The 23,039-nt window shown below is 44.9% G+C and overlaps 1 protein-coding gene across 2 annotated transcripts in view; it reads right to left on the bottom strand.

Annotated features, from left to right (window-relative positions):
• PTCHD4 (patched domain containing 4) overlaps positions 1-23,039 on the bottom strand; it is a 65,393-nt gene that overhangs the window by 13,651 nt on the left and 28,703 nt on the right. For both annotated transcript variants that reach the window (XM_066637784.1, XM_066637791.1), the window contains exon 2: positions 610-1,090. In XM_066637784.1, coding sequence (XP_066493881.1) covers positions 610-1,090 — 481 coding nt within the window. The remainder of the gene's footprint in view (positions 1-609; positions 1,091-23,039) is intronic.

Genomic DNA, 23,039 nt, shown 5'->3' with positions numbered 1-23,039 from the left:
CGACTGAGGTCTGCAGCGTGGAGCCCAAAGATTGGGCTCAAAGTCAGTACAAATAGTTTCATGTAAATATGTACAGGACCGTGACATTAATTTCTGCAATTTACGATCCCTTCAGACCCTTCTTGATCTCAGACCCTTCTTGAACACTTGAACAGTGTAGAAAATTTCATATGGGGAGAGTGCTGCATAACTTTGGGTTGAAAACAACAAAAGCAACCATCCTTGCAACAAAAGCAACTTTTCTTTACCTTTTCTACCAGCTCTCCATCAAAGTCAGTTCAACCAGTATCCATTTTCCTTGCTGAGCTGACTAGTTTTCAGTAAAAATTTCTCCTTCATTTTGTAACCAAGTTTAATGCAAACACCTCTCTCACATTGGCTGAGGTTGTAACAGTCATTTCCCGCTTTCTGTTTTGTTTGGAGATTTTTTTTTTTCCTGGCAAGGGAACAGTCAATTTAACAGAGTAAAAAAAAGCCAATTGTATAAATGAATGAATGAATGAATGAATGAATGAATGAATGGTGTCCTGTACCTTCAGAGCCCGGGACACAATTTACAACCCTGTCATTAAGTCAGCTAATCCTGTTATTAGGAAGATAAATAATTACCCATTGCGAAGAAAGGGATTCCCAACAGAGTTGAGTTATATTTGCCATCCGTAATGAAAAAGATCCCTGCTGCAGTGACACTGGAGATGCAGATAGTGAGCACTCCTAGGAGTCCCAGGAATGGCTTACTTCGAAGGCAGTCCTTCATGGAGCTGGAGAAGATAGCTGTCACCAGAATCAGCATCAGGCTCACCAGGATCTTGCCCCTGGCCAGTATGCTGCTTTTGTGAAAGTCCCTCCACAGGCTAAAAGAGGCTAGAGAATACAGTTGCAGATCCTCATGGCTCAGACGCAGTTTATGCATCAGGTTGCAGAATTCATTCTCCCATTTTTCACCAATGAGGTCCTGGGCAGCAGAATGGTAAGTTTGGAGGTAGTATGTGATTTGGATGGCTCTGGCCGACTTGACCCTCTGATCCTTGCTGTTTGGCAATTCCATGACCCCGCCCAGTTGGTGACCAATAAAACTGGTTCTTCCATCCTTAAAGAAAAACAAATACAAATGATTTGGTTACAAGAGAATTTTATGCGTCAGAATTATACACCACCCTCCCATTAAGACAGAAACAAGAACTTCAATAAATCATCCATTAATGCCAAACAGTTGTAAGTGCTTACAAAATCTATTACAGGTTGTGCTTCACTGTCCACTGGGATTCTATTCCAGAACCCTCAATTGATTTTTTAAAAAATCAGTGGATACCAAATCAGTAGAAAACTTTAAAGACCCGTTGCTGACTCGAGTCTGCCTGTGTGTGGAGGTGCCTGCTTACTGTTTTTGCCATGTAGAAAACCTCATAGGGCAAGCATTCTGACCACCGAGCATCCGGGAGGCAGGAAAGGGTTAATACAAGCAGGAGAGGGGGGGGCAAGACTGGGCTCTCTTTTCCCATATGTGATAGGAAGGAAGGAATGGATGATCATTGGACAAAGGATGGGCATTCTTATATTCCCATTGGCTGAAGGAGAGCAGGAGGAAGAGCAACCCTCATGAATAAATGGCTGAAGTGGGACTACTTGTGAATAGGGCTGCCAAGGATCTGTCATTCTGGTAAGCCTCCCAGTTGCTGCTTGTGACCCTCCTCCCTCTTGCCGCTTCTGTCCCGGCTGTCACTCAGTCCCTCTCACCCTGTTACAGATGGAAGGGAAGTGAGTAGAGAGAACTCCAAGACAGACAGACACACACACGCGCACACACACAGAGCCTGGCAACAGCCACATTTTTCCCACAACTGACTTTTTAAAGGGAGTAATTCAGCCCAGGGAGAGAGAGGTGGCAGAGGAGCAATCACACTTTGCAGGCATGGCTCTGTTGTTACTTGGGGAAAGAAGCCCCACTGAATGACTGGCTGCAGTGAACTACTCCTGAGTAGAGCTGCAAGGATTGGGTGTCCTGGCAAGCCTTGCAGCTGCTGCTCGTGACCCTCCCCCCTCTCACCTTCTGTCCTGACTCTCTCACTCCCTCCCACCCTTCTTGATGGGCAGGGACAGATGGGCGGGATAGCAGGGGAATGTTAAAAGAGCTCTAACACATGCATGCACTCCCTGGCAGCAACCCTGTTATTTCCACTTTTTAAAGGGGGGCTTTTTAAGGGGAGAGGCAACTCGAGTCAATCAGAGTCACTAAATGGTGACTCAGACTTGGAAAATGCCCCCAATATGACCCTTTTCCGAGTCAAGTCATGGGAGGTGACAACTTGAGTCAAGTCACGTTGGGTTTTTCCAACACTGGCAGCTGTGGGCTCCAACAGTCTCCAACAGGCCAGAGGCTCATTGGAAACTGGGGGCTCCCTGTGAGCCAGATTGGGGGTCCCTGAGGGCCACAAATGGCCCCTGGGCCGGGGTTTGGGCACCCCTGCTGTAGAGGATGAAGTGATCTTGATAAAGCACTCAGAATTGTCCTCATGATCTCTAATGCTGCGTATATTCAGACTATGTCTTTATAAGCTAGAGGTGTTTCATAACCCCCTTTCCTCTCCTCAGTTCAGGTTCTCAGCACATCAAGGCAACTTTTAATGATAGATGGTTTGAACCAAGGATGGCCAACTGGCAGTCTGCAAATCATGAAGAAATGTTTTTCACAGCACCCTGACAATTTTGCCACATTTTAATCAATTTACAAAACATGCTATCCACATTTTTGCCTCTAAGAAATTATTTTAAGAACTTATTAGAGTAGATATTTCAAACTCTAGTGACCTGTGTCTCTCCATTCCAACTCCACAGTTTGAATACTATTTCCCTCCCCATAGCTACCCTGAAATTAGCTACTATATATATTGCATACATATTAACATCAGTACATTTCAGAACAGCAAAGGCCCATTGCCAATCTGCCTTTTGAGAAGGATCATTCAGGAAGCTATGACTTGCAAATCCTTTGCTTTTATGTGTCAGTAATAGTGATGGGCAAGCTTTCTACACCCCCTGCCCCGCCTTAAAATGAGTAGCAGGAGCTTGAGAAATAACTGATTATTTCTGAACCAATCTAAATTTGAACGCACTCCAATGAGCCCCTTTGACAGCTATTGATTCCCCAATCCATCATTTGCCTGGATTTACTTCCAGCATGAAGCAGTGCACTTGAAAGTGAGGAAGAGCCCTCCCTCCCTTGCTTCCTTCTGCTTGCTGCACTTTACCATAGTGCTTGCCTGGTAAGTGGCAAAGGAATTCTTCTCCAGCTTGACCTGTAATATGAATAGGATAAAAATTCAAGCGCTGTAATGCTTGCCTCATAATTGAGAGGAACCTAACAATCTTAATGTACACATCCCAACATTCGTATTTCCAAGCCCAGAAAATTGCATCTTGGCAACATTACTAACCACTGACTATATTATAAAGTCAGATTATTTGCGCAGAACGTGGTTGTGAAGAGATCAACAATACTTCCAAATCCCTGTTTGGCATGTCAGAGAAATGGAGGTCCAGAGTACCTTGGTTACATGAGTGACCTTGAAATGGCTAATTCTTATGCAAACTATGTGTTGGCATCCTTCAGTCTCGGAAGACTATGGTGTCACGCTCTGAATGGTGGTTCTGGAACAGAGTGTTCTCTCCAGTGCGCGAAGCCTGGGTAAAGTAGGTATGGAGGATAGGCTGTTACCCAAGCAGCAAATCCCCCCTCTCCATGTCGCTGAAATGGTCCAATGGAAAGGCAGAGGCCAATACGGCTGGTTCCAGCGGCGTCGCAGAAGTTGCCAGAACGTGACTGTGTTCAGCCATGAACTGCCTCAGGGACTCAGATGAGCCGCCTTCCCAGGCTGACGAGTCCCATCTACCCGGTCGCCTCTTGTCGCCTCTTACGACAATTACAGCCAAACTGATGGCCTATTCTTATCCCCAGCCCCCAGGGGAATGCAAACTATATACTATACAATATAAATCAATAGTTTTCTTAGGGTGCAATCCAAACCTGCGCTGGAGCAGGCAAGCCAGGAGGTTTGTGCTGCATCCAACGCAGGTTTGTTGGCTGCAGCAGCGCAGCCAGGGGCAAGGGGAAGCTCTTCCCCTTACACCTGGGTAAGGGCTGCTGGCCCCAATGGGTCTCCTCGGACCTGCGCCACCTCTGGAGTCTGGAGACTCAGCTTGAAGTCTCCACGGGGATGGGGGTTGGGATCCGCATAATTGCTGGGTCCCAGCCCCGCCCTGGCTCCCTGTGCGCCCACCCCCAGGGCCGCCCATCGCCCGCCCTTTCCCCACCCAGAAAGCCCCCTCCCACCTCCTCCCCACCCCCCACGCCTACCGTTGCTGCTTGTGTTGGCGCAGGTGTGCTGACAGAAGCGGCGACGAATCTAAATGCGCCAACATGCTTTCCTCCCATGGAGGCGCAGATGTGCTGTAAAGCACGTTTGCAACTCTCCTATGCTGGCCCAAGGGACTTGGGCCGGCATAAGGCACAGTTAGGATTGTGCCCTTATAGATTTATTAAATCCATAATAGCCTCTGTGTAAACAAAAGCTTATTGTAAAGTGCCTTGGTCTTGCCCTATAGTTCAGCAAAGAGTATGACTCTAGCTGCAACAAGCTGTATCAGTACTAGGGTTGATACATTGTGTTTCAGACATGCCAATTGGTTTCTGAAGGTCCATCCTGAAAATCATGTGATTTTGGTGGGTGGAAAGTCAAAAGGACAGTTATCTGCATTTGAATATATAATTATATATATAAATTATATTTGGGGAATGCTAGTATAGTAAACATGCTTAATTTTAGGCAACAGGAATATGGCTAAATATGGTTGTAACTGAGCTTATTTTATGAATAGATAGATAGATACTTTATTTACGGTCATCCGACCAGCTCGTCACAAACAACAAAACAAAATACACAGAATTAAAACCAACACCCCGTTACACATATGTAAAATCATAAAATCAGAGGTCTACACTCTCAATTTTCTTCCTTACCAACTGTGCAGCATAACAGAAGCGGGCAACCCTGAGTGATATATCCGAGTAAACATCAGAAAGCAGAAAAGCAAGCTGCTCCTCCACTTGCATCCCCGTTTCAATACCGAAGATCGGGGAGATAAATTTAGATCTCAAATCGTCATAGTATGGACATTGCAAAACAATGTGGGCAGTTGTCTCCACCGCATTTTGAGGGCAGGGGCACAGTCTCTCTGAATAGGGACGCCTTGCATAACGCCCCAAAAGAACTGCTGATAAAAGTGCATTACACCTAGCTTTAGTAAAAGCAATCCTAAATTTAGGTATAACAATATTATAAAAATATCTAGCAGGAGAAAATGCAAGAGCTTGATCCCCAAGAAAAGCATACACAGAAAGTCTGGCTCTCGCAGATCTCAATTCAAGGTATATTTTATGAATATGTAACAGGTATCTGCAAAAGGGTAAAACAACTTCGGACATTTTGCTAAGGAGTGTGTCCAACCTTCATCCCATGTGTGTTGGCACTGTGTCCTGAACAGCTATAAATGGAGCTCTATCTGAACTAAAAGCTACTTTGTGTTTTGAATGTTTGTTGTCTCCAGACAGAACCCTGAAGGGGATGCTACTTGGTTTCCCTGACAGAAGGATAGAGTGGCTTCCAGGAATATAGAAGTTGGTCATCTCCAGTTTAAAAAATGCAGACTCACAAACTATCACAGGGTTTTGAAATGTTCTAGTCATTTGATGAATATCCCATGTTACTGCTCATTAATTTGTTCCAAATGATACATTCTATCATTTGTTTAAAAAAAAATCACACATGTCCAAAATATACTGTCAGACAATACTGAGGAGCCTCACAATTCTGATCATGAAGCACACTTCATGAAAGGGTCTTTTTGAGCATCAAGCACACTGACACAGTACACTGGCACCAGCAAGCATGAAACAGGCAAACAAGCATGCAGTGACTGTGGCAATTTCTATGCTGAATAGCGCTAGTCTAAACAGTAGATTAGGAATGAATATAATCAGTGTCCATAACTCAACCACCACTTAGTTTGAGGAACCTTTTCCCTTTTCAAGCACTAACGATTGAGGAAACTGCCATCTTTCATGTCATTCACTGAGATGGTGTGCCACCACTATAAGAATAATACACTGATATTGCATACAGATATGGTGTGCTAATGTATAGTGGGAATGAAAACGTTACAATGAACAGAAAAGAGCCAAGTACGCAAAGCAAGTCACAATCCTAGCTACCACATCCTTATGTCTCATGTCATGTGGAGTTGTCCTTTGTTTTTTTTAACTATGGTTTGTTTGATCACCCAAACCAGGTTGTCAGATGAACAGCCCAATCCTATGGACCATTTGTACTAGTGTATTTACAAGTACGACAGTTGTTGCCCTCATTATATCAGAACATGAGAATCTCCACCCTCTCACAGCACTGGTGCTTATAAAGATACCAGTCTACATCAGTGGCAAAATAAGAGAGGCTTTAGGCTGAAAACCGCTCACAAGTGTTCCAGTCAAAAAAATCCTTGCCCTGTTTGTTTGCTGAAAAACCATTTTTACACACACATTGAAATGCATAGGCTGGAAGCTGTGCTGCTTCGTTGCCTCAGCCCAGGGCAAGGGGAATCATTTCACCTTACCCCAGGAACAGCTGCTGCAGCTCCACTAAATCTACTCCAGTGAGTCTATTCCACTCTTCTCCAATGAGTCTACTCGGATCTGTGCCACCTAAAGAAGCCATGGTGTAGGCTTCCTCATGAGGAAGCTGCTTGAACCATTCATTAAAGAGGCTATGCCGTGTCTCCAAAACTAGATGTGATAGGGCAAAATGGATGCCATTTTTGGAATCAGCACCCTGAATATACCCAGGAATTGGTGTAATGTTTAAGGAAGCAAAATGTGTGTTGGCCTGTTATTGCTTCTGGAATGCAGCTCAGCAACAAATGATTAAAGAGGTAATTTACAATCTCCCGTCAGTTCCCAAAATAACTCAGGCCAGTATACTCATTACCTATATACCAAGTAATAACTGGGCACCAAGGAACAACTGAAAATATTGCAAGTAAACTTCAGTCCTGAACCAATTAGTTGAAAGAAAATCTATTGATTTCTGTAGACTTCTAGGGAAGCATTCATTTAGGGTTGCCAGATTGCAACCCAGAAAGCCTCCCATATCTCTGTATGCAGATATGTATATTGAATCAGAAGATGACACCCTTCTGGTGCCTGCCCCTCCCTCCTCTTTCTGCTAATCAGCAGCACTCCAGATGTGCTGCACAGCAAGTGCAGAAATGCAGGCAGATGAAAGGACAGGGCAAACAGGGGCAGGAGAAATTGACTTGCCTTCTGATTGCTGCAGATTTAAAGGTATAGCAGGAATCTCTGCCTGCGCTTTACTGTCAGCTTTTCTCTGGCTTTAAATTTATTTGCTTTTATCATTACAACTAATACTTTCTGGTGCTATTTCAAACACTCAAAAATAAACAGAAACAACAGCACATACAAATGTGACACAACAGAAGGGTATACACACAAGGCACAGAAGGCATACAAGCTAGACTGACCAGATGCTCTTGTTCCTTTAAAACTCAGGCACAAGAATTGGGGGGGGGGGTGCTAAGTAGCAAATGAAACAGGGTAGTCTTCAGGATCAGCTCTTGAAGATTACCTGTTTTTCACCTGAAACTGCAGGTCTAGAGACCTGGTAATGAGTGCTAGTAGAGGCACTGTTATCCTGCCGGCTTCAAAGTATCTGGAAAGTTTAGAGCTCTGCTGGAGAGCTTTCTTTTCAGGACTTTGCCAGTAAGGCAGCAAGGGAGGCTTTCCAAGTTTTCCTCAACAAGCTGTTGAACCCCTGTGGAGATACCATCTGATTGAAAGAAGAGATTTGGAAGAACTAAGTAAGTGCTGTTTATGTTATGCAAATTCTGGCTATAAAGGACTGATGTAGCTCAAGGCTTTGGAAGATAAAGAAGAAAGAGGGGGAAGACTCCTCCACTTTACTGTGGAGAAGATCATTGAGCACTTGGTATTATATGACACATGATTTCATCAATATACATTTATAAATGTGTAACCCTGTACTGGATATAATTTCCTTTTACTAGACTTTGGATTTTCAACTATTTTGGATCCTTCACCGTGGCAGGATTTCATGAAATATGAACTGGGGAATAGTCTTTGTTGTGTCTACTAATAGAGACAAAGAAATTCTTCAAATTCCATAGAAAAAAAACAAAAGGAACTTTATAGTAAAAGAGATTTGACATCTAAGTAGACTAAAAGAAAATTGCAAGGAGAAATGATGGAACTCCCAGAAGAGGAATGGCAGATCCTGATCCACAGACAGCTCAATTTGCTTGTGATTAGTAGAAATCAGGTGATTCAAACTCTACAAATACAAATTAGTGTGGAAACTTTAAACCAACAAGTATCTAAGCTGTGTGAATTGGAAGTAACACCAGAGAAAACTAATGATCAACAATTTGAGTTACTAACTGATGGAGTAAATTGGAAGATAAGAATTCAAAAATTATTGGATTGGAAAGGAGAAGAGATACCACGAAAAATAGATCTTGAAGGGACTGATCAGGTAATTGATCAAAAGATGGAGAGAATGTATCAGGAACTGGAGATGTTGGGAAGAGTAAGAAGAGGATGGATTTTCAAGAAGCAATTGTTGAAAGATGTTGATATGAAGTTTATTAGGAAAAGAAAGAAAAAGAAAAGAGAAAAAAAGTTTAGAGATGATATGCATGATTTGAAATGCTATTCAAGATAATAACATGATTTGGTAGTTGTGTAATATTTGATTTGAGAGAAGAGAAAATATATGTAGGTATTTTATAGGTTAATTTTGATGAATTAGATTTAAATTTGTCTGATATTGTTTTGGAATTTATAGATGGGGAAATGATATGAAGGTAGAAAGTTAAGTTTAGAAAGTAATGGATATGGATAATATATGAGTGGTTTGGTAGATTTGTTTATAATTAGATTTATGATAAGTATTTAGAAGTAATTTGTATTAGAATTAGTTGTATTAATAAAAGAGTTTAAGATTTTATTGAAAGAATAAAATAAAGAATGATGGAACAAAGAATGATGGGAAAAGAAGGGGAGAGATAACTGATGATGGAAATGTTGAAAGTATAGAGAATATGAAACAGGATTTTTAGATATGAATATGTATTTCTTTTTATAATTGTTCTTTTTTGTTTTAACATTCAAGATAATGATATGATTTGGTAGCTCTAATATTTGATTTGAGAGAAGAGAAAATACATGTTAGTATTTTATAGGTTAATTTTGATGAATTAGATTTAGATGAATTTTAATGAATTAATTTTGATGAATTAGATTTGAATCTGTTTGATATTGTTTTGGAATTTTAGATGGGGAAATGATACGAAGGTAGAAAGTAAAGTTTAGAAAGCAATGGATATGTAATATATGAGTGGTTTGGTAGACTTGTTTTTAATTAGATTTATGAAAAGTATTTAGTAGTAATTTGTATTAGTATAAGTTGTATTAGTAAAAGTTTTATTGAAAGAAGGAACATAAAGAATGATGGGAAAAGGAGAGATAATTATGATGATGGACATGATGAAAGTATAGAGCAGGGGTGCCCAAACCACGGCCCTGGGTCCACTTGGGGCCCTCAAGGACTCCCAATGCGGCCCTCAGGGAGCCCCCAGTCTCCAATGAGCCTCTGGCCCTCCAGAGGCTTGCTAGAGCCCACACTGGCCCGATGCAACTGTTTGACCTCTTTGCGTGAGCTGTGGGATGAGGGCTCCCTCCACTGCTTGCAGTTTCATGTCTGTGATGCAGTAGCAGCAGCAAAGGAAAGGCCAGCCTTGCTTTGTGCAAGGCCTTTTATAGGCCTTGAGCTATTGCAAGACCTGCATTCATTCATATAAGTTCATCTTTAATGTATTCATTTATGTAAACGTATGTAAATTTATTCAAATTTTAAATGTAAATTAATTCATTTTTTCTCCGGTCCCCAGAACAGTGTCAGAGAGATGATGTGGCCCTCCTGCCAAAAACTTTGGACACCCCTGGTATAGAGAATATGAAACAGGGTTTTTAGATATGAATATGTATTCTTTGTATTTTTTCCTTTTTATAAATGTTCTTTTTTTAGATTATATTAAGAGATATAAGAAATTATTGGTAGAACAAATCATTAATTAATTGGCATATGGTATCCTGCAACCTCAATGTTTGTATGTGTGTTTATATAAAGCAAAAAATAAAATAAAATAACTAATATTTCAGCTGCTCGGGGAATAGAGCAGGCAGAATTTTTGCATGCCAGCTTCTGTCAGAGAAGGGAAAGGGTGGCTTAATGAAACACTAGGTTAGGACTAGGTGCTGACAGAAAGTAGAGAACCTAACAGAAAAAGATTCCAGAGGCAGGATGACTGAAGAAAATGGATAAGGGACTATTTTCGATGATATATCTGACCAACCATGCCAATCTTATGGGGAAGAACATAGGCACGCTCAGCACACTGTCCCACCGCTGCATGTAGAAGGTGAAATGTCTGAACTTCCCATTACTGAACAATTTTGTTCCACCCTGTGTGATTGTGGGGGTGGTCCAACTTACTTAAAGGAGGGGATGTGCATTCCCCTACTTTTCCTTGTATGATTCAGTGAAACAGCCTAGAGCTCAGACATGAACCTGAACAATAATGAAACAAGGTGACCATATTGGCAACTTGGAGACTGTTTTTCCATTAACCGCTTTCAATGAAAGCACTGAGTCAGAAGCAGTACTCTGTTGTTACCGCTGTGTCTTTATCAGAGGACAACGTGGCCTGAAATGCCAGAAGTGCGGGACTTCACAGTGGTGTAGCAAGGTCATTTGACACCCGGGATCCATAAATTTTGTTGCCCCATACGACATAATGAATTTTTCAAATGATATCATGGCTGGAAGTGACATCAACAAGCAAATTAAAATAAATAATCAAATTAAAGAAAAACAAATAAATAAGGAGAAGCCTGATCCACCAAGTGAATTTTCTCTGTAGCCTGCCTGCAATAACCGCCCCCTCCCCCCCCAAACAAAATCAGTGAGATTCTCAGCAGTGCCCAGTTCAATTTAAGTTCTTATATTTCAAGCATAGCACTATCAGGACTCGCCTGGCTTTACAAGTCTAAAATAGAAAAAACTCACCTTACTCTCTCAAGCTTCTGTTTTATTCTTTTTATTGGAGGGGGCTGCCTTCTGGAACATTTTGCCTGACCTGACCACATCAAGACACATTTGCTTACCCCGCAAGTAAACACTCAGTTTCACTTTCCATAGGGCTCAATACTTTCTTCAGCTTGGAGGGAGGAGTGTTTTCTGGGGGCTGCGTTCATTGGATCTGGACCATTCTGGTATTGTTGGATTCCTCTCAATCTGCCCTTTCCTATGGACTAAGGCAGGGGTGCTCAATAGGTGGATCGTGATCTACCGGTAGATCGCGGAGTGCCGACCCCCCCTTCAGGTGTCTCTGGGAGGAAATGCCGGGAGTAAGGCCCATTGTACTCAATGGGGCTTACTCCCAGGTAAGTGTGGCTAGGAATGCAGCCTCACAGCCTAATCCTAGGCATGTCTACTCAGGAGTAGGTCCTGTTATACTCAGTGGGGCTCAAGGTACACCAACATACATTGTACACATAAATGTTATATGTTATGATGGCGTGAACATTGTAAAAAAAACTCTGGTAGATCTCCGGGCCTTGCTGGGTTTCAAAGTAGCTCTCGAGCCAAAAAAGTGTGAGCACCCCTGGACTAAGGCAATTTACCTACTCATGAGTAAACGTGTGATATGGCTCAGTTTCACTTTCCATAGGACTCCATGCATTTTTTGTTTTCTGGCCTTTCGGTCATAACTTTTAGGCTGGATCTATTTCATCCAGTTTTTTTAATTGAATTCTGCTGTACATTCCACATCCAACGATATATAGCATCCATCGTGATTTTAGCGATTTTGGTTACTTGTGGTGTCATCCGCCAAGGCTGGTACCAAGGGCAGACCACCCTCCTGCCCCTCACTAGCTACACCACTGCTTTTGTGCAATGGGTATGTTTAGGAGGAGAATGAGCTGCTTCTCACTCAAATGAGCAGGAAGCAGAACAGTATGGCTTGCGTTGGTGTCGTGTTGGAGGGAGGCAGTAGTGGCAGACTTAGGTTAAAAGGCATCTCAAATCCTCTGCCCTCTTGGAACCCTCACAATCTGCCTCTGATGCAGTGCCATTGCTAGGGGGTGCAGACCAAACCGGGTGATGCACTGGGGGTGACTTCAACACAACTAGTGGTCAAAATGGTGAAAATCTTGGTATTTTCAAATAAGACCATCAAGTTATAAATCATTCAATGCTTATTTCTTGCAGAATGGAATTAAACAAACCATGTTGAATTATCTGTATCCTATCAAATAACCAGAAAAGGAAACTACAACTGCTAACAAAAAGTGAATTTCATTAACTCAAAATTGTCCAATGAGACTGATTGTTCTGAGAGCCAATGACATGTTATTATGGCATAGCAGGGAACCAATAAGGTGCTAATATGAGCCAGCTCTCATTTCCATGTAGCAGAGCTAATACTAGACATTTATTCAGTTGTGCGAGTATCATCAAGTTGGCCACTGGTTTTTTGTTGATTACTGATTTGTTCAGTATGACCTGTACTGTTATGTAAATTAATCAGTTACTTAAATAAAATCAATAGGGTTACACCAACCCTAGTGATGCCACTATATTTAGGTTATGTGTATGAAATTGTAAATTATTCTGTACGGTCTGGTATGGGAGGAGGAGGTCCAACATGTCGGTGATGCAGTGAGCTCTCACGCTGGGTGATGCAAACCCTAGTGATGCCTCTGCTCTGATGCAGCCCACATCAGCTGGCCCCATGGATGGGCTGGCAGTGGGAGGAAGACATGAGACAGAAGTTGAGGAAGAGGACAATTATCCGTGGCACTGTGCAGGTGTGTGCCCACTGATTAGCCAGCTGTTTCCTGTGTAGTTCACTAATGCCTGTTCTCCTGCAAGGCACAAAAGACTAGCCACATACTCACCTGGTACTGACAAAGCACCACAAGGACATGGGGGGACCTATGTGGTGGCTGGGGTTATGTCTACGAGTCAAGGTTGGCCCATCCATGATGTCCCAACTGAAGTGGTTGCCTCAGGCAGCAGATTGGTGAGGGAAGGTGCTCAACTCTCTCCACCTACTTGCCTTCACTGCTGCTGCTCCTCCTCCCGCTCCCTGGATTGGAAAAGGAAGAGGGCAACAGAAAGGAAGTGTGGAGGGGAGGAGATTGCTGTGCTGGAACACTGGGCAGAAGGAGAAGCAGAGGCTGGCACATAATGGGATGAAGGGGTCAGCATCTGACATGTTGCTTCACACATCAGAGGGCTGGTCCTACACCCTGTATTACTACATTGTGCATAGTTTAAAGTGGAACAATTTACAGTTGGTTTTTTTTTTAATTTTTTTGGTATGGAATGGGATCCCATCTATGAATTGGAATATGAATTCATTGCACTATAGTGATGCACTCATGTAAACAAACTGCCAGTACACAGAATAGTTTTTTGAATAACACAGGCCTACTTACATTTTGTTGTCATAAACGTTAGACCTTTTCTTTAAAAATGGCATCAGTTTTGCCTGACTGGCTCTAGTTTTGGGGGCACAGCATTGCCACTTTATATGCTAATCCAAGCAGCTTCATCATGATAATATTCACAAGGAATTTGCTTGAACCAGCATATAAAGTGGTTATGCCATACCCCCAAAACTAAAGCTAATCAGAAAAACAGATGCCTTTTTTTTATTCAGCACCCCAAAAATAACCTAAATTCATTCAAACATCCTTGGCAACTGAAAAAAAAAGTTTTTTGTAGGCCTGTGTAATTTATTATTATTATTCCTTAAATTTGGTGTTTTCTTCCCCGCCTCCCCCAGTACAGCAGCATCTCCTCAGTGGCAGACCTCCCCAGCCCTGCGCCTGGGGCAAAGGTCTGCGATAGTGCCCCCCATGGACTGTCACCACTCCCCCATGTGAAAATCCAACCCCCCCCCATTCACCTGAGGTTCACGGAGTCTCATGCAACCTGAGTCTGCATCGGGGAAACCTCTCTGAGGTTCTCCAACGCTATAAACTGTGCTTCTGGGAAACTGGGCGCACAGTTTCCAACCTTGTCGGAAGTCTCAGAGAGTCTTTCGTAGGGTCACAGAGGCTCGCACCTGAGGCATTTGCCCCATCTGACCTAATGGTTGGTCCACAACTGCATCTCCTAAGAACATTTCAATGTCTTGGATGCATTAATCTAGTAAAGCACTACTGTGAGAAAAGAGAGAACCTCACAAACCACATCACTTGGATGTTAACCACTAACTTCTGAGTGATCAACTTTTTCTTTCGTCCTTTCAAAATCAGCCTGCAATGCAGAAATGTGGCAGATGACATTTTTCTTGGCGTAAAGATAAATCCCTAGGAAAAGTTTTGCTTGCTCCACTCATGCATAACAGGTTGTGGTTAAAAACTCAGAAACAAACTCTGTTAAAACTTTAGTGGGTTATTTATTGCTAATTGGCTTATTATCTACTCTGCTTTACTGCAATTTACAGCACAATCCAACCCCTCCCCAGTGTTAGAAACATGGTGTAAAGTACTTTTGCAGCTACTTGGAAGGAGGCTCGGCCAGCACACATCTGTGTGCTGGCTTAGCAGTGCCGGAGCTGCACTGGTGGATGGTGAGTTTGTGTCAGGAGGCTGGCAGCCAGCATGGGAGGTGGGAGAAGGTGGTGGGAGGGCAGAACGGAGGTGTTCTGGGGTATGAGGAGGGTGGGGGGGGTGGTCCAGGAGGGGGTGGAATTGGCCTGGGCAACCAAGACTGGATTCTAACCCCTGTACCTGGCCCAATCCGTGTTACACGGATTTGAGCCCACAAAATCATGGGCACAGATCCATGGAGGCCCATAGGGCTGACTGGCACATTACATGGGGTAAGTGGACATAAATCCTTACTCGGAGTTGCACCCAAGCCTGCTCCTACCCTGTGCTGGATACAGCTGCGCCAGCTGGCCTGCCCTTTCCAGCACAGGTTAGGATTGCACTCTTTAAGAAGACTTTCATACCCTCATGTATTCATCCTTGCTATTTCAGGTAAACAGTGGTTTTTGTGGTTCTGGCATCACTGGTCATTGAGGTCAACACACTGCAAGCCATGTTTTGCTGCTGACTATGTCAGTTTAGCAGAACTGCTGGCACAACAGATATACCATTTATAGATGAGATTGCTGAGGTAAAGCCTAAGAATTGGCACATTATTGTTCAGCAAGGATAAACAGGTCATTACATAGTGGCCAATGGCACATCGCAGAAATGGACGATGAGTGTGAAAGGTGCACGAAAACAAACTTTATCATGGGGACAATTAACAATAATGGGAATAAAAATAAAGCAATTCAGTACGTCTTAACCATTCACTCCCAAAAGGTCCCAAATGTAAGTGGTTACTGGAGAATGGAAAAGTAGAGAGGAGAAGAAGGAAAGAGAAAGATAATTCTTAAAAGGAGAAGGGGCACCAAGGGAGAGAAAGAGAGAGAGAAAGGATGTAGGGAAATTATGTGAGACAGAGGAGGAGAAAGGATGTAGGGAAATTATGTGGATTTCTCATAGACAGCTGGAAAATGGGGTGGTGTACTGGGAACAAAGGAGACCAGAATAAACTTGAGAGATCAGAAGGAAAACAAGAGAGAAAGATTCTGCTGTTTGGTCCACAGCTAAAGACTGTGGTTAGAGACTGCTTCTCTAACAGGCCAGCAACTCTGAATGAACAGGGTGGGGCTGAAGCTTCAGGAACAAATCAGTGCAGGTGGGGCTTGCACCCCCTCTCCCCCTTTTTTTATACAGGTGGATGATGCTGTATGTATCAAAGATGTCCAAACGTCTTTGATGTTGTGCTGGTATTATTGTTTAGACTGCAGTATGCAACAGCCAAGAGTAGATGTCCTAACTGCAGAGCTGTCAGTCTTCCAGTTCAGTTGATTTTTCTGAACTGAAACTTCCAGATTTATTATTGTGTGAGCCATCCACCAGACAGCAGCAACAGAACATCAGTCCCTAACTTGATGAGAATTCCTTGGGGTGAAAATGTTTCTTAGTACATTTCTCCACTCATCTTGGGGGAGATCAGGTTACAAACCACGATGGATATGTGCAACCTTCTGGTTTTAGAAATGAACTAACTCAGAATGCCAGGTGCAAGGGAGTGACAATAGAATGCAGGATGCTTGTGGTCTTTGGAACTCCCTGACTCATTGTTCTTATGCTAAGGGAGGCCCCTTGATTGCAGTCAGATTGTTTTCCAGAGAAACATATAGTGGGGCTGCATGTCTGTGCATGCCTACTCAAAAGTAAGCACGGCAGAGCTCAGGGTGATTTATTTGTTGTGCAACTGGATCTATGGACAAACTCCATGGAAGAATAGTGGGACTGACTTCAAAGGAAACATGCATTGGGTCTACTGACTTCTGTTCATGTGACTCGCTGGCCATGATCTGTGGGTAAGTTCCATTGAACATAGTGGAGCTGACTTCTAGGCACACATATATGGAGCTGCACACATGTATGGAATCAGTGCATGTTTACTTGGCCCTTCTGAGTTCAGGGTAGCTTGGTCCTTGTGGGTAAATGCTGTTGACGCAGTGGGGCTGATATGCGAGCAGACATGTTCAGGAATCTGGCTGAAGCCCTGTGCAGGTACCTGAGAATAAATGTGCACTGAGCAGAGTGGGACCAAAGAGTGACATTGCTAGAGAGGTGTGGACGACACCAGGTGACACGCACAGGGGGTAACAACACTACCGGACAGAATTTTTTAAATCTTGATATTTTTTAATAATGCCATCATGTTGTCTATCATTTGGATGTGTAATTTAATGAGGAATGCAATACAACACTGCACTGAAGTATCTTCTTTCTATCAGAAGTTATAGCCAAAAAACCAGCAGGGGCAGGACAATGGTGCAGCACCATATCCACCACCCAGGGTGTTGCCCTGCCCACTGCATGGCAGGAAGTCCATCATGGGGGTGACATGCTGGCTTTCTGCACTGGGTGATGCCAACCCCAGTGATGCCACTGATTGATACACTGCAGGTGGGGCAGGTGACACTCATTATTGAATTGGTAACATTCTGTTACCGCTGGGGCCTGGGGATAAGATTAGGCCCTCAGTTTGACTGTACTTGTCGTAAGAGGCAACTAAACAGCCACCGGGTAGATGGGACTCGTTAGCCTGGGAAGGCAGCTCATCTGAGAGAAGGAAAACTCTGATCCCAAACCTCCACTGCCTTGTGGCTACATCCAGTTATGGAAAGGGCTTCAGGAGTCAACCTTGAGGCAAAATCCGGAGCCGGAGTCCCTGAGGCAGTTCATGGCTGAACACAGTCACATTCTGGCAACTCCTGCGACGCTGCTGGAACCAACCGTATTGGCCTCTGCCTTTCCATTGGACCATTTCAGCGACGTGGAGAGGGGGAATTTGCTGCATGGGTAACAGTCTATCCTCCATACTTACTTTTACCCAGGCTTCGCACACTGGAGAGGACACTGTTCCAGAACCACCATTCAGAGCGCGATACCATAGTCTTCCGAGACTGAAGGACGCCAACATGAACATTCTGTTACAAATTCACTATTACCAACACCACTGTGACTTTATAACTGCATTTTCACATAGGGAACCGCTTTGTCAAACCAGCCCCTGTGTGAAAAAACTGAAACCCTATAGTCAAAAATGCTAGTTCCCACATCTTCCATCAGTGTGGTAAGCTTTTGGTTCACACACAGGGATCATTTCAGAAAGCTACAGCCAATCACAGCTCCTGAGCAAGTGCTGCAAAATACACACATTCACAAACACGTGTTTATCTTGTTCATTTATCTTGATACACAAATGTGGATTGGCACCAGGGATGTGGATTGGCACCTTCATTGTCAAGCAAGGCTTGACAATAAATGAAGCCTTTGGAGGCTTTTCTGAGTCCTGCAGAGGCAGCGCTGTTTCAGCCAAAAAGACACAACTTCTGGTTTCCCAATGGAAACCGGAAGTGATGTTTTCCACTTAATAAGGCATTCTAAGGCCTGAGGAGGCCCTCCAGGGGCTTCTCCGGCCTCCAAATGCCTTATTAGGCAAAAAAAGTCACTTCCCATTTCCCGAGGAAACCAAAAGTCGCATCTTTTTGACTGAAACAGATGTTCTGTGCCTCACAGAAGCAGCGCACGGATGAGCACTGCCTCTGTGGGACTCAGAAAAGCCTCCGGAGGGGACAGGGACTAGTATCCTTCAGAGATCCTAAAAAAACCACTTTGTGTTAGCCAATACACTAGTGAACAGAGTTGGGTGGGCATAAGGTAATTTAGGTTGCAATCCTAACCCCCTATACCAGTACTTTCTAGCACTGACATAGCGGTGCCAATGGGACGTGTGCTGCATCCTGCAGTTGGGTGTCACTCACAGAGTCCTCCTCAAAGTAAGGGAATGTTTGTTCCCTTCCCTCAGAGCTGCATAGGCCTTAAGTCAGTGCTGGAAAGTCACTCAGCTGCCAGGACAACCACCACCATTCCCATAATCAGTAATGCACCCCATTTCACAAATTACCCTGAAGATTCCAAATGCTTCTTTGCCACATATTCTGACTTCACTTTCAGTCAATTTCACATACAACCCCAAAGATCACCAAAATCATGGAACTGGAAGGGACGTAAGCAGTGGTGGGATTGAGCCGGTTCGCCCCGGTTCTATAGTACCGCCTCCTAGTTCACCTCTTGGTTCGGAGAACCGGTTGTTGGCTGGGGAGCGCACGCGCAGCTATGACCCTCCTGCGACTGCGCGGAGAATGCAGGAGAGGGCGCAAACGGCCAGCCTGCAGCCTCGTTGATGAGGAGCAGTTCAGCTGCTCGCCACGTGCCTCTCCTCCCCGGCTAGGCTCAGCACTCCCGGTGAGTCGGGGCCCGGGAGGAAGAGGAGGGCGCTGGAGCCCAAAGAGCCCCCGCTGCCCCCAAGGGCGAGCCCCCCCGCCGCCATGTGTCCCCACCCGCTAACGAGGGAAACAGGAGCAGTTGCCCGCCCTGCGCCTGTCCTCCCCAGCTGAGCTAGCTGGCTCAGCTTTCCTGGTGGGTCGGGGGTGCAGGAGGAAGAGGGGGACGCTGGAGCCGCTCCCACTCAAAGAGCCCCCGCTGCCCGCGAGGGCGAGCCCCCCCTGCCGCCATGTGTCCCCTCCCGCTAACGAGGGCAACAGGAGCAGTCAGCAGTCCATCGCCCTGAGGATTGCAGCCCCAGCAGAGTTTGCCACACTTTCCTGGGAGTAAGCCCCTTTGAACACAATGGAACTTACCTCTACGTAGGCACTGAGCACAATCCTAACCAGGTCTACTCAGAAGTAACTCCTATTTTGTTCAATGAGGCTTACTCCCAGGAAAGTGTGGATAGGATCGCAGCCTCAGTGACGAAGATGAGATGCTTCCTTCTTCACATTCTGATTGACAGTGGCTGCAATCCTAACCACACTTTCCTGAGAGTAAGCCCCATTGAACAAAATAGGAGTTACTTCTAAGTAGACCTGGTTAGGATTGTGCTCAGTGCCTACGTAGAGGTATGTTCCATTGTGTTCAATGGGGCTTACTCCCAGGAAAGTGTGGCAAACTCTGCCACACTTTCCTAGGAGTAAGCCCCATTGAATACAGTGGGACTTACCTCTGAGTAGACACTGTCAGTCAGAAGGCGAAGAAGGAAGCATCTCATCTTCATCACTGAGGCTGCGATCCTATCCACGCTTTCCTGGGAGTAAGCCCCATTGAACACAATGGGGCTTACTTCTGAGTAGACATGCCTAGCATTGCATTGTCAGTCTGGAGGAGAATGAAACGTAGCCCAGGACCTCCAAGGGGCACCTCCTCCTTCCAGCTCCAGACTGCAGAAGTTTTTGGAGCTCCCCTCCACCTTTGATCCAGGCAAGAGGGTCAGTCTCCCAGTGTCTCACCCCACCAGTGGCTCTCCCCAGAAGACTTTTTGCCCCTAAGAGACATCAAACCCCCCCCCCATCTCTCACACAGGAAGGGACTGAAGATCGCTTATGTCTCCCTGGCACACTTCTCCAGCTTGGATGGGCTCAAGGTCCCCAGTGAGAGGAGCCAAGGGAAGACTTGCCTTCCCCTGTGAAGTGCAGGTGCAGCTCCACGCCTCCTGCTGCTGCTGCCGCTGCCCAGAGCAGATGGGTTGCCAACCCCTGGACTAAGCTAATTACTGGGCTGGGGCACCTTCCTTATGAGGAAAGGCTATTTGGGCCTCTTCAGCCTAGAAAAGAGGCACCTGAGGGGGGACTTGATTGAGACATACAGAATTATGCAGGGGATGGACAGAGACAGAGAGGATAGAGAGATGCTCTTTACACTCGCACAAAACACCAGAACCAGGGGACATCCACTAAAATTGAGTGTTGGGAGGGTTAGGACAGACAAAAGGAAATATGTCTTTACTCAGCATGTGGTTGGTCTGTGGAACTCCTTGCCATCACTGTGGCAAGGAGTTCCACAGACCAACCACATGCTGAGTAAAGACATATTTCCTTTTGTCTGTCCTAACCCTCCCAACACTCAATTTTAGTGGATGTCCCCTGGTTCTGGTGTTTTGTGCAAGTGTAAAGAGCATCACAGGATGTGGTGATGGCCTAGATGCCACCTGGCCTAGATGCTTTTAAAAGGGGATTGGACAAATTTCCAAAGTCCATCACAGGTTACAAGCCATGACATGTATGGTGCAACCTCCTGATTTTAAAAATGGGCTACGTCAGAATGCCAGATGCAAGGGAGGACACCTGGATGAGGTTTCTTGTTATCTGGTGTGCTCCCTGGGGCATTTGGTGGGCTGCTGTGAGATACAGGAAGCTGGACTAGATGGGCCTATGGCCTGATCCAGTGGGGCTGTTCTTATGTTCTTATGCAGCCCTGACCCCCTCTCCCATGCAACCCTGATCCCCTCCCCTATTTTAACAGTAATTATTGCCTACTCTTTATTCTATAATTTCAGGGAACAAATGTTCCCTGCCCCCCACCACAGGATGCAGTGCATGCCCTATTGGTACAGCTGCACTGGCACTGGAAAATTGGATAGGATTAGGTCCTAAGTCCTCTTAACTGTAACTTTCCAGCACCAAGTCCTGGAGGTTTCCTTGTGACAACGAAATGTTTGTTCCCTTACCTCTGGGCTGCATTGGCTCTGGAAAGTTGGATAACCCTTAGGCTGCAATCCTACTCACACCTGGGAAGCAAGCCCAATTGACTATAGAATGTGATTTGCTCCTGTGTAGGCTTGCATAGGATTGGGCTGCTATTCCCAGTGTGCTGAGGATGGTACAGTTAGCATTGCTCCTTCTCTCGAAGAAAAGTTCCTTTAGGTTATTCTCCCTCCCCCCATGCAAGTGAAATGCCAGGCTGACTAGCAATTGAAGATTTTTTGAACAAGTTTGCAAATTGGGTTTAGGTCTTATCACCTAATGAAAAAGAACTGGAGAAGCACTGGGAAGAACTTGTGATCAGGGTGAACCTCAAAACCTGCAAGGCTTGTTACATGTGCTGTTAATTTTCATTTTTGGGCTGGGTTGTGGGTGCTGGGCACCTACACAGCTGCAACACTTTCGAAGGACTGTGGTGGGGAGGTTCTGCCTCACCTGCCTCCCCACCCACTGCAGGCCCCTGCTTTGCACTCCCTGGTCAGTAGCAGCCCTCAAACTTGTGGGAGACTCGCCACTAGAGTAGACCAAAGTGATGGGTATCTGCTGTTGCCTGTCAGAAAGCAACCTAGAAAAATAGTCCCCTCATTGTACCTTTTTGCTCATTAGTGAAACTGTCCTTCAAGGCTGCCATTCTCTCTCAAACCCTGGAAGTCAACAACTCCCCTTGAACTTGTTGGGCTTCTGAGTAGACGTGCATTGGATTGCAGAGTTGGAAGTTGGAGGGGGAAGCTTTAGAGTTCACTGGAATTCTTTTTGGGGCTGGGTGGTAAAAGCAATAGAGCAGCATTTCTCAACCAGTAGTACTCATACCACCAGTGGTACTTGAGGTGGTGCCCAGTGGTACTCATGGCAGGACCCCCCCCCCAGACCTCCACTGCCTGGCAGTGAGACCAGCAATACGATGCAACAAACAGTGGTAGGAGGCTCAGTTCTGCTTTTCTTGCACTCAAAAAAGCCTTCCCATCTACCCTGGGAGCCCAATCCTATGCATGTCTACTCAGAAGTAAGTTCCATTATAGTCAATGGGACTTACTTCCAGGAAAAAGTGGATAGGATTGTAGCCTGAGCCTCTCTCTTACCGTGGTTTGTTGTATCATGTCTGGCTTCTTAGCATGGAAATAACTGGTGATAAAGTCATTCCAGTTACTTCCAGTTGTACTTCCCAGAGGTGGGCCATGCAAAATGGTACAGCGGGCGAGAGGCAGATGCTGAGGAATGCTGTAATAGAACAAAAAAGAAGGGGAGATATAAAGATGTTACTATGCTGTTGTTGCTTTTGGTTGATGATGAGGTGTCAGACTATGTGCTCAGTGCACTTTTGCTGACCAGATGTTCACCACTAAAAGTGAACCAGATCCTTGAGAGGATTGACTGCTCTGGTAAAAATCACCAAGTTCCCACTGAGAAGGAAGGTGGCCCAGCTCAAAGCCCAGTGCAGCAAGTTGGTTTGTGCAGATGTGAAGGTGCTATGCTGCTGTGGTGTCTCCAGAGGTTGGTAACCTGGAGCCCTGGCAGTTCCCACCTCCTCTTATTGGTGCCTTCCTGATTTCATTATACAACTGCCTTGAGAATTCAAGAAAAAATGTCCATTTGAAGTGTGCATGTCAGCCGCATGTTTATCCTCCTTGGAAACTAGTGGCCAGAGGCCTGTAAGTATGACTATAGAGGACAGAATTGCAGCCTTGCAATTTGGATTTAGA

Source organism: Tiliqua scincoides, chromosome 1 (assembly GCF_035046505.1).
Source record: "Tiliqua scincoides isolate rTilSci1 chromosome 1, rTilSci1.hap2, whole genome shotgun sequence".
Taxonomy (NCBI): domain Eukaryota; kingdom Metazoa; phylum Chordata; class Lepidosauria; order Squamata; family Scincidae; genus Tiliqua; species Tiliqua scincoides.
This window is presented reverse-complemented; position numbering and strand designations above follow the sequence as displayed.